At 39.0% G+C, this 12,817-nt stretch overlaps 1 protein-coding gene across 7 annotated transcripts in view; it reads left to right on the forward strand.

Annotated features, from left to right (window-relative positions):
* Window positions 1-3,688: 3,688 nt before the first annotated feature.
* gbf1 (golgi brefeldin A resistant guanine nucleotide exchange factor 1) overlaps window positions 3,689-12,817 on the forward strand; it is a 107,269-nt gene continuing 98,140 nt past the window's right edge. For 4 of the 7 annotated variants that reach the window (XR_005208671.1, XR_005208670.1, XM_037783350.1 and 1 more), the window contains exons 1-3: window positions 3,689-3,998; window positions 9,313-9,417; window positions 11,375-11,441. Coding sequence is in view for 5 of the 7 variants with exons in the window: in XM_037783350.1 (XP_037639278.1) it covers window positions 9,325-9,417; window positions 11,375-11,441 (160 nt within the window). In the remaining 2 variants the exon portion in view is untranslated. Of the gene's footprint in view, window positions 3,999-4,094; window positions 4,178-9,312; window positions 9,418-11,374; window positions 11,442-12,817 lie in introns of all 7 variants that reach the window. The other 3 variants (XM_037783353.1, XM_037783356.1, XM_037783351.1) reach the window with 2 other exon arrangements.

Genomic DNA, 12,817 nt, shown 5'->3' on the forward strand with positions numbered 1-12,817 from the left:
AATAAAAAGCAAGTGAGCTACGCTAATCTATTAGATTAGACTGGTGATATGTTGTTAAGATATTTTTGTCATAGAAACATTAAAGCTCGGAGCACTGTTTGGATGAAACGCTGTGATGAAGTGCTCCCCAACACCCTGCGGGCGCTTTTGCTTTTGTTGGAACATCAGAAAGACTAACCAAGATGTGTTTGGTGAGTTAGAACACTCATACTGATTGGTGATTAGACTATTATCATCTCCGTTCATGCACACATTTTCATAGCCATGAATATGCCCTCAGGCCTCGAGCAGTGCTCGAAAATATCTCCAAGAATGTTGGAGGAACTTGATAAACAAGCCTCAATTTATCACTTCCACATCTTTCAAACAAGAATATACTTGCCAAATATGACACAACCATCTTGCAACACAAGGCATATCACAGTGTCTGGGTTTGCATGTTTCTTAAAGCCAAAATGCTGATTCTTTGTCTTCTTACCAGACAACAGGACAGATGTATAAACTTATAAACTACAAGGCAAAGCAGAAACACACTACTCACTGAAGCACAGAGCCCTCACCTGGAGCCTGACAAAGTGGTGTAAATGTGCCATTTGGTGTTTTGTCTTTAAGGATTTAGATAAATGAGATGGTCAAAATTAAAAAAAAAAATCCCACTGCTCTTATTCTCATGTCTGTAATTAATGATGAACAGACTCACGTCAAAGACACAAGCTTACATAAATATTTTCAGTTTGGATGAAGGGAATGTAACCAAGAGAAATCCAGCTGTTGCATATGCAGCTGAGCAGGGATTGGACAGGGATATGGTGGATCAAATGAGAATATGCAACACAGCTTTATGGTTATTAAAGATGATTTGTTAGAAAGATACTGTTTCTTTGTGAGAACATTGCAAGTATATATATATATATACAAGTGCATGACTTGAAAAAAATTAAAGAAAGTTGTTATTGCCTCGGTGGTGCCGACATATCTGCTACTGTGGAAAACGACACGCATATATTTGCTGATGAAATGTTGCAATTATGAATCCCACAGGTGATCAAACACTTTGCAAAGAGCAAACAGAGGTCTGACACACTTAGATTCTACATGCTTTAAACACAGAGCGATACTTTGTGTGTAGGTGTTGAGCAAACGGCTGCTTCTGATTGCACAGAGAGATAAGAGATTGTTGGATTGTAGCTGTGCGATCCTTACATGGAACCCCCCACCAAATGGCAAACACACATACATACTGTACATTGTTTGGCAACTGATTGTTGGGTCACTGTTAGATTGAAATACTGCAATACACATACAAGAAAGTTAATTTTTTTTTCAACAAAACAGAACATACCAGGGAAGCAATATACGTATAATTAACCTCTTTTACCCGACGGACCCGGTATCGGGTTCGGCTGAGCCGTGTGTTAAAACAAAGCCTTTAAAAAATCCATAAAATGCTGTGGTGGTATTTCTTCAGAATTGTTTCTAAAAGACTAGGCCTTAATGCGACTAAAACAACACTCCAAGTGTATTTTGTACAAACAATGTCTGTTTGGCAATAATTTCTATATTTTAGTTACAAAATCAACTAACGAGAAATTGTATTTTTACTTTATAATATTTTCAACCGTTTTTATATTGAATGTACATACTGGACTTTGGATTCTTTTTTGTTATCTTATTTACATTGTTATTGATCTTATTCGTTATTATCTAAGTTTTACTTAATCATAAATAATTTAATTATCATAACAAAACGACTCCATTTGTAGTCAAAATTATACAATTTAGTTGTTTTTATTGATTTTATACTGAGCACAATGGTAGAATGTGATGATGCACAGGGTAAATGTCATGGCCAAAGGCTCCATTGTGTGTACATAGCCTCCTGTAGTGGATATCAGTAGTATTTTAGAGCCAGATTTCCTTTCAAGAGGTAGAAAACCCATTTGGCACACTTTAAGTATCCAAATGGCCAAATGGAGAGTCCGCCTGGTCCTATCTTCACTAAAACCTTTGTAGAATCTATGTGCTTTGTGTTATTTATATCTGCTTTGGCACAGTTGTAGTCAAGGAGTTGCTGAATGAATTCAGTGACATCTCTGTGCATGGCATCATTGCTATAATGGTGTTATCCACTGTCTAATCTAGAAAACATTTTAGGCGAGGATACAAATGTAAATTTTTCCTTTGGTTCATCACAGTTTACTCAGGCATAGTAACAGACACAATGTTACTGACACTGGTGATGGATTCTCTGAGGTCTTACCTATAAATAGAGACCATGTTCATGCAAATAGACCTGGTAGTTGTGGAGCTATTCTTGATTTATTTTGGGTATGTCTGTCTAGGTGAACCACACCTTCCAGCACCCGAGAGCTAATGAGGTTAAATCAAGAACACAAATCAGCAAATACTCCCAGCATGCAAACACATATACAAAGTAGACAAAAACCTATTCCATACCCATCATTCCACTAAACCATCATAAGCAAAACAGAGCCTAAAGACACAAAAGCAGCAGCAACAAGGGGGGAGAAATACGAAAGGAGTTCAACATACCCAGGGTATCGTCTCATTATCTGGCTTCACTAACCCTAACAACCGCGATCACGCTAAGCGGTCCTATGAATGTGGTTATCAATTCATTCAGTCAAATCTAGGGTTTCTCAATCCGGCTATGAGCGCGTTCACACAAAGGGGCAGTAAAATGACCAATCACAGACATGGACAAGTCTACTGTCAGCAGAGCGGCTTATTTTAAAATGATAAAGTTTGCTCTGGCTGGTGGGTGGTGCTTGGTATTTCTTAAACTAATCTCAACATGGCTGCTGGGTCACAAACTTTCTCATTTTACAGCTAAACAGAACACTAGAAGATGATTCTGAAAACATTTGAGGAGAGAAATATTAAAAATATTAACTGCATTCATCTGCTCCTTGCATATAATAAACAATACTGTCCAACCCCACCTTTTGGAAATAAAATAAATATAATTTTTTTATGGGGCCCTTGGTGAGTATTCAAGCTGTAGGCCCTTACAGTTGTCACCATATTTCGCTCCGTTGCAGCACTGCATTAGTCCAAAGAGCCCTCTTTTATCCCACATCCACCATAGGGAAAAAGGTTATATATTTTATTTGTAATTCAGCTTTGATTTGTATATATCTTGGACTACATGGGTAGAGCATGAGATTTGTGTTTAAGCTACAATAGTACTATACATTTGCTGCAAGAAATAATTACATTAAAAAAAGAAAGTAAAGTGAACACCAGCTTGTTGCAGGACTCTCCCAAATCCTCTGGAGCTCACTTTGGGAAAGGCCCCCTTTATCACATTATTTAACCCCACAAAGAGAGGGGCCTGTGAGAGGAAACTGATACACATAGCCCAGTTGTCAGTGTGAGACTCTACTGGTCTCTTCAATGGAGCTGTGCAGACCGTGCTTTCGTCATCAACCTGGCGCAACCAGCCATGCTACCTTTGTCCCGCCCTGATTTCTCTGTAACACAAGTTATATTTTCTTTCCGGGGAATCCCTGTCAGTCCATATGATTTGAAAAAATAACACAAACGCTAATACACACTTGACCTTTAATTCTCTGATATGTTTTTGCATTTTAAAGCCCCATATCACGCGTGAAGTGATCAGTTTGGTAGCCTGTCAATCAAACCTCTCTGTCATCAGGCTTGGTTGAGAGTACAGAGGTTTTCCACGTCAGTGTGTTTACAGAGAGCAGACTGACTGACAGCTACTAGCAGCTAGCAGAGCTTCACTTATTCACTTATGGAGCAGATGTATGGAGAGTGAATGGACAAGTGCAGTTTGGAAATATCACGTTATCACGCAGTGGACTGTCGGGAGGTTTCAGTGTGTCCTGTCGTCGTCATAGTGAACTGAACTTTGGTCTTCTTCATTCACTGTTGGCCGGCTAGCCTGCTAGCTTGAGCTAGCCTAGCATTAGCTGCAGCAGGACTCCATCTTTGAAGTAACAGACACCTTACAGGTAATACACTTATTCCTAGAGAAGCAGAAAAGCCTGCTTATATAACTGCCAATTTGCTTAATTGGATCAAGGAAATAAATGACTGTTGTCTGATAGGACAAACACGGAAGACACATCTGTCCTCAGCCAGTTGACCAAGGCCTATTGAAGGAGGCTAGGACACGCGTCATATCTCGTGGGTATGACGCATGCGCAGTAAGATCTGGTCTGAAATTGAGCCAATCGCAACACACGACCGCAGCTTCAGTTACACTGCGCATGCGTTATACACCATACCACAACACCAGTGGCCCAGCCTCCTTCAATAGGCCTTGCAGGTGACACGCTAACGCTAGCTAAGTAGTTAGCTGTGAGGTTTCTGGGCAGGTAATATATATAACGTTACAACGAATTTATAAACTCTTTAATAGATACTAATTTAATAGTACCGTTAGTCCTGTGTCCTCTCATTCTGTTGATTGTCTCAGAGGACTGTCAGCAGTCTGAGGATGGTAGAGAGCTTGTTAGCCTGTTAGCTCTGCCTCTGAGTTAACGTTAGCTAGGTATGATCATTAGGCAGCTAACACCTTCCTAGCTCATCTGACAGCCAACTGACTTAGCTGGCTTGTATCACTTGCTTTTGTTGTGTGGCTGTATTATGTTGCACTTATGTTTAACATGTTAGATACAGGTTGGAAATGTCTGTGATTTAGTTTCTGTGTTTCTGACAAGTTCCAGGCAGAGATGTTGTGCTGACCAGCTGACATCCAGCTGCCTGTTAGCAGAGATGTCTAAGAAGCAAGGGAGCAAGTCTTAAGTTTACTCAACAATAAGTTGTTCACGTGTTCATTGCTAGCCTGACTGTCAGTGTCAGTAGGACACATCTTATCATGCAAAGATCAGTGTAAAAGTCATCACTTGCCAAAAATACACTGTTTTGCTGTTTGGTACCCAGCATACAAGGCAAGGCAGCTTTATTTGTAGAGCACATTTCAGCAACAGGGCAATTCAAAGCGCTTTACATAAACATTCAAGAACATTGCGACAAAGTGCAAAAGAACATTAATACATAATTAAAACAATTATAAAAACATAAAAACATTAAAGATTAGAAAATAAAAACAAGCTAAAAATAAAAGCTAGGGTAGAAGCTAAAATAGAGTATAACACACAAGAGTAAAAGCTCTAGTGCAGTATAAGATCATTATCTGCTTTAATAAAAGGCAGCAGCAAACAGGAATGTTTTAAGCTTTGATTTAAAAGAACTCAGAGTTGGAGCGGTCCTGCAGTTTTCTGGGAGCTTGTTCCAAATATTTGGTGCATAAAAACTGAACGTAAGACAACACAATAGTCTTACCATCCCACAGGAACCCTGCAGAACCCTTTCATTATTTCCTGCTCAACAAAGAAGCAGTAGTGAGACAGCAAGCAGTGACTGTATGTTTTTACTGAAATGACAGCGTTAATTTGTTAGAGAGACTTCTTGTTATATTACTAAGAAAGTAAGCTGTGATGCAGGCAGTTTTTTTTTGTAATGCAGAGCCATTTACTTGCCAAACATTTTATCTAAACTGTCTTGCTTTTACTAAGTTTACTGTACCTGCTGTATGCACGGTGCAGCTGTATTATGTTGGAAAATATAATATCAGACCAGGACTCCACTGATCACTGATTCAGATTGGAATTGGTGGTTTGAAAAACTTAAAGGGAAACTACTTTCATTTTCAAAATTCATACATTTTATCCCTATGGTCCAAAACAGTCCAAAAAATAGATGAACAACTCTCTCCCACATCGAAAAACTAGAGTGCTAAAACTCAAACCTGTGATATCATAGGTTATAAAGTGTGGAACTGCTCCATAGACAATGAATTGGGAAAAATGTTCTGGATAACACCGAGAGCACCCAGGGGAGTATTCTGAGTATATGGGTACATTTTCTGTTTCTGAGAACACTACAATAGAATAAAGCTCATTTGGGTATAGGGATGCCGACACTCCTTAAAGGTCCAGTGTGTAGAATCTGACGGTATCTAGCGGTGAGGTGAGGAGACTGCAACCAACTGAAGCATCTCCCGTGTGCCAAGCGTGTTGGAGAGCAGTGGTGGCCGACGTGAAAACGCGAATGTCCCTCTCTAGAGCCAGTTGTTGTAAGAGTAGTGTAGGTCATTTAGAGCAGAGCCAGTGTGTACATTAGTGTGTGTGTTCATGGGAAGTGAGTGGTGAAGCAAGAGAGAAGGAGCAGCGACAACGGGAGCGAGTAACGTTATCGACTCCGGCCCAAGCAGGAAAAGTTGATAGAAACATGGCGGTGCAGCATGGAGGACTATGCTGGAGGACTAGCACGATGCTGCGTGCATTGTCGTGGACACATGCAGCCACTTTCCCAGTAAAAGTCTCCAACGCATCATTTAGTTTAGCCGCAAGGTTAGCCCCAAAACTAGCAACAACTCCGGCTCAGGCTCACTTAAGGTGGGCTGACCTTTAAGGTGGACCAGCTATTCTCCTTTAAGTGACAAGCTGCTCCTCTGAGTTTTGCTCAGCTTTTTATTTAATTTTTAATATTTCTTTTAAAGGTAAAATAGGTAAGCGTTGTCAGTTACTGTTTGTAAACACACCGCATTCAAAGTTGGCCCCCTCGGCTGAAAGAGAGCGCAGCGATAGTGAAGATCGACTCTTTCAGACCACATTCAGAAGTGGTTTGGGCCTCATTTGGTCACATTCTTTTAGTAGTGTGTACGTGAATGTGTCCTGGATGACATTAAGGACCGCTTACTCAACTGACGTCCTGCTGGGATCCGCGGGGTCTCATGCATTCCTCGTGTGAATACACAGACGCGAGCGCTTGTCTGCTTAGCAGCATGGAAACGGCCTCTGTGCTCTACTGTATCCTGTCGGTACGACTGAATTTTATTAAAATATATCTTGTTTATAGGCTACATATCTACAGACTATCGGACTAGGCACGCAAAGTGCATTGTTGTCATACTGTTGGAAGATGTGTCAGTGTTTTTGTTCCGCTGCTTTGCACGGAGCTGACACCTGCCCGCCCACTCTCCACCCTGACTCTATGAAGCTCTGTATCCGCTGTTGCCTGGCAAAGGCAGCGGTGCCGGCGAGGCGTTCGTAGGTCCCCATGTACCGCCGGTAAATTTTGTCTTGATGTTAATGAAATGTACCCAAATTCACCACCACACACTGGCATAGTGATGATTGAGAGGGATTATTTTTGTATCAGTCTATACATTGTTTTTTTTGTAGTTAATTCTTGCCTATTATACCGTTTAACTGTTTAACTGATAGCATTCATTTGTCAAAATTATTATTGTCGGTTGACGGTTAGTTATTAACATCCCTATTAGGGCATAACAAAGAAAACAAGCATTCTGTGGGTCTCCCATTCATTGTCTTTGGAGCAGCTCTGGACTTTATACCCGATGACATCACCAGTTTGAGACTTGTTTTCTTGTTTTGAGAGAGAGTAGCTCATGTTCACAAATATTGATTGAACTTTCCTAGGCCATGGAAATAAGATACTGGAATTCTTCATTTGGTCGGTGTTCCCCTTTAATCACTCGTGAAGTCTCATATATATCATAGTCTTACCAGCTATAAGCCTATCACTCTGTCTCTACATCCTGGCCTCTACCTGTCATACCTTCATCCTCTTATTATTTCGAATAGGCTGCTTACCATGAATTTAAAAGAATGTGGCCTCCGCCACCTAGTCTTTACATTCATAAATCTTCCTGTAAAGTAAGAGTATTATCTGGCATGGCTTTCATGACACAAGGAAAAAAGGTTAATCCAACCATTTTGAGATATACTGCTTGTCAAATATGAACAGTATGTCATTTTGATTTTGTTTGGTTATCCTTATTGGTTTTAGGCATAGTCAAGGTACACATGGAGATCGGCTGTTTGGTTCTTAGATTCCATATTCATTTGAGGGTGAGAGTTCTTAGTTTGATTTTAAGCTTGGTGACTTACTTGTAGCATTTCAGGGTTTCATATTATATTAAGTCTAAATGATTGTTTATCCATAGTTTAAGATGAATTCCAGTGTACGCAATTGTTGTAGCCTGACAGATGTTTGCCACGAGAGACACTATCAGACAGTTTTACTTGATGGCTCAGTGTTCTGTAGTACATTATTTATAGTAGCAAGTATCTGTCATGTAAATTCTGTATTTTTGTATAAGCTGGTTAAGTACCCCATATGTTTTACATAGGCTATATGTGTGTATGGTTGACGCAAAGGTTTTGGTGTGCTTCATTAATTGATTGGTTGAATAACTGATTCATGCACGCGCCCATGAACTCTCAATTTTTTAGATTATCGGCCACATTGTGTTTGCTAGATGCTGCATTTTGATTACTGTAATGGGTATTGCAGGTTATAAATAAGAATCATTTTCTGATGATAGTCAAGGGCTGAAAGATTTTGAAAAAATCTGTACTTGCGATTCTTTTCACTGATATTGCAATTGTGATATGATTTGCGATATTAGAGGGAATGATATTTTTTACATCAGTATTTTTATTTTCATTGAAAAACATATTAAAATGATTATGGTGTGATTTTTGTGGGGATCTATCTGTACCAAACAATGATGTTTTCTTAAGTCTGTAGAATATGATGTGTAGGCCAGGACATCTCTGCAACAGCACAATATTTAATTTAAAAATCCTATTTTGACACACACTTCGCCTTTAACAAAAATTGTCCCTATAGTGATATGTAAATTGCAGTCGGCCATATAGCGATTTTGATGAAATTTTGATTAATTGTTCATTCCGGTAATAATCACAACATTATTGATACTGATATGTTAACAATATTTACACAAGTATGACAAATCACATATGATTAAGCTCATTTTCTTTGAGTCTAGTGATTTGCAGTGTTGTTTTTTTTTTTTTTTTACCTCAAATTCACACCAGACATCAGTGGTGTGTAAATGCCTCTGAAGCATCAGTCCATTCAATCCAAACCGACTCTGACCTCAGATGTAGTGTTACCGTCCTCAGGACCAGCTGTCCTGTCAGCAGCACATCTCCTGAGGAGCTTAAGAGACATCAGGAGGACAGACTGTCTCCACCACTGACTGACATCAGAAATTCAGTTAACAAAAATAGTTTTATGGCATTCTTTCTATTACTTCAGGGGTTATGCTGGGACAGATTTTACTAAAATATAACCTGTTAGACCTGATAACTGTGTACCATGATAACTTGATATGAGAATTTTGCAATAATACACTTGTATATTTGGACTATAAGTGATATAGGGTTCTGCCAAAACCAACCATCCCCTCCTCTGTTTTTCTCTCAGAAAAGCAGCAAGATGGACAAGAATATCTACATCGTCCAGGGTGAAATTAGTACTGTTGTTGGAGCTATCAAGAGGAACTCCAGATGGAATACCCACACTCCACTGGTAAGTTAAACACAACAATTATATTTGCTAATTTCAACTGAGTTAAGGTAAGATTTACTAAAGATATGAAAACTGACCTATGGGTAGGGTAGGACTTAACTTCAGATATTGTAGTCACTCATTTTAATTTGCAATAACGTCAAAGTGATACTTAACCAAAGGATCGGTATTCCTCAGTTCAAAATGACTCTAATGTTGTGATGGAAGTTTTATTTTGAAAGGAAACTTTTCCAGTGAGAATCACAGGGATGACATTAATAAAAAGTATTATTCTGGACAATATTTGTCATTGTTTGTGTTGGTAATTGATTTCCAATAATAAATACTGTATATACATACATTTGCAAAAAGCAGCATATTTGTCCACTCCCATGTTGATATGAGTATTTAATATTTGAAAAATCTCCCTTTAAGGTACATTTTGAACAGATAAAAAAGGTGTGATTAATTTGCGATTAATCATGGAAAATCATGCGATTAATCACGATTAAATATTTTAATCGATTCACAGCCCTAATTTAATGTTAAATAGGTTAAGTTAAGTTAGCTTTCTAGTAAGTTAGATAGAAGCAGTTTAGATATGATGATAAATTCTGGACATTTTTGTTTTAGGTACCTTAAAAGTGCCCAAAAAGTGCTTGAATTCCACTCTTAAAAAGCTGTATGAACCCTGAAAGCATAAATCCCAGGTCAAAACTACTGGCTCTAATCTTGAGTGTGTTAGTTTAGTACCAAGATGCTGCTTATTTTTTTTTTTTTTTATCACATGCATCCAGAGCAATCAACATTTTCAGACGCTGCTATAATTTGAAAGTCACAGCTCACTGTATCTTCCAGACTATCACGGTTTATAAGTAGATGATAGACATGATGACATCATTATCCTAATGAAGGTTCTCAGCCCTGGATGTATTTCAGCTATCTAATTAGGGACTGGTTCCATCAACCTGCTAATTGCGGGACTGAGAACTGCTGCCCAAAGTGTTAAACTATAATGTGTCTGTTTTTATGTAGAATATACTTAATAAAGTGCTGTAGTTATTACTAGAAATTGTTTGTTTTCATAGCATCTTAATACATCCTGTGACTAAGCATTAAACCCTTAAAACTCCACCGGCGGGCTGGACGCTTTTCTGTCTTTCGGAGGTTGTTGCGGGCTGAGTTTTCAAGCTAGATCTCTATGAAACTAGAAAAAACAGAGGAATCCATCGGTACCAACCATGTCATGCTAGCTTGTCGGGAAGATCGCTAAACGCTACAAAGTTACGCTAAATTTTGGATGGATGGAGGATGGATGGCTTTCCTAAGTAGATTGTCATTAAGGGGGTTTTTTGAGCCGTTTTCCAGAACAGAAGTGCTCGCCATCCAATCGCTGAAAAATGCAATTCTTGCTGAAATCTCCAAATGGCAAAAGTTTCTCAAAAACCAAATCACAGCATGGCTTTTTCTATGGTGTTCCTCAAGGTCTGGGTGTCTTAATGTGGTATTTTGGAGGGATTATTGATAATTTTTTATCAATTCTCAAACTGTAGACAATGGTTAAATTTAGCACCAAATCTGTGTAACGAATGGTATCAACCCAAAAATTGCTGCAACAACTTATGAGACATGATAGAGAATGGGAATGGCCATCACAAACTTATATCATCATGTTCTACGCTCTTATACACTTTCACGATTTAATTTAATTAATTTATTAAATAATTTGTATTTCTTATTAATGACTAGAACAACTTGACACACTAGCTTTCAAATGATGTACACCACTTCTATTTGACATCTACTGTTGACTATTTATCTACCCCTGAACATCACTTATCCTCCACCCTTACCCCTCTAAAAAGAGGGCAGAATGGTAAGGGGTTAAAGGACTAGATTAGATTCAACTACTCTGAATGTCAAATGGTGTCTTAGATGTCCTCCCTCATGTTCTTATCATGTTTTATTCTTTGCCCAGGATGAAGAACAGGACCCATTACTTAACAGCTTTGGCCACCTCAAGGAAATACTCAACTACATAAAAGGTATGTGGGGCTGATGTAGGTTGGGTGTAAGGTGATGTGGTATCAGACATGTGACTGGAGGAGACGGGGATCGAACCGTCGACCTTCAGATTGGTGGGCGACCCGCTCTACCTCTTAGTCAAAGCCGTCCCCAAGTGCTAGGCTTAATAAAGTGCCCTTCTTCTTCGTCTTCTTCTTCTTCGTCTTCTTCTCTCGTCGCCAAACCGGTAGAGCCAGGGCAACACGACCTCCTCTCCACGCCAACCAGATAGAGCCTTAGCAACACAACCTCCTCTCCATGCCATATAGGTAGAACCAGAGCAACACGACCTCCTCTCCATGCCAGATTGATAGAGCCCGAGCTACACAACCTCCTCTCCACGTCAAGATAGATATAGCCCGAGCAACACGACCTCCTCTCCACCATGAACCTAAAGAGAGGACCATATTTTTGTTTTTAATTCAGTTAATTCACTGTCTTATATCAGTATAGGAAGGAGATATTTTATCAGGTGTGCTCAGTAGATTTCCACAGGAAAACACTTATGCCCTTCACAGTTGTCAATAATATCTTGCAACATCTTATAGTGTAAGTGATTTTCTCAGTTTTGCAGTTTGTCAATTTATTAAACTGTCCTTTTTATAAGAAGACAATGGTAAATGGTATGTGGAGGTAGAAAGCAAGTGTCTCCGTACAAAAAAAAGAGAAGATGTCAAGCCATGCAGTGATTTGCAAGGTGCAGTAACATGGATCAGAGGTCGAGAATGTCCAGCAATGTTGAGTCAACATTGTTTCTTTAAATCATTGTCAGTGGATATGCTTTGTGATGTTGTATATGACAGATTTAGATGACATTTTTCATTGTTTCGCGCTAAGGTTAGGATTTTTATGTTGCAAATTAAAATTTGATTGTCTAGAATAGTTTGAAACACACATTTTGTGTATGAGTTTGCTCATGTTGCCCCCTTGGCTGAGCCTTCAGAACTGATTGGACTACAGATGGTAATTTTCAGTTGTTTCACAGATTAATGGCATAGCTGAGTTGATTCCAGATTAATTGTTCGCATTGGGGAAATTATTCTGGATTGTTGCCTTGGCCCTGCACCAACTGGTTGTAATGCTTAGCCCCACACTCCCTATACCAGTCTACATGTCAAGTCTCATGTTTAACCTGTAAGACGCAAGTTTTAATGCTTCATCTGTGATGAGAAAACCGATTGCCATACTGTCGAAGAAATAAGAATGATGCTTCCAATTACAGCGATTAATCGATTGACAGAAAAAAGGATCTGTAACTATTTTTTATAATCAATTAAAGTAGTCATTTTTCAAACAAATATGCCAAACATTTCCTGCTTTTATTTTCCCATTTGTGGGAAAATTTGCTGCTTTTCTT

The sequence above is a fragment of the Sebastes umbrosus genome, chromosome 10 (genome assembly GCF_015220745.1).
Source record: "Sebastes umbrosus isolate fSebUmb1 chromosome 10, fSebUmb1.pri, whole genome shotgun sequence".
In the NCBI taxonomy this organism is placed as follows: domain Eukaryota; kingdom Metazoa; phylum Chordata; class Actinopteri; order Perciformes; family Sebastidae; genus Sebastes; species Sebastes umbrosus.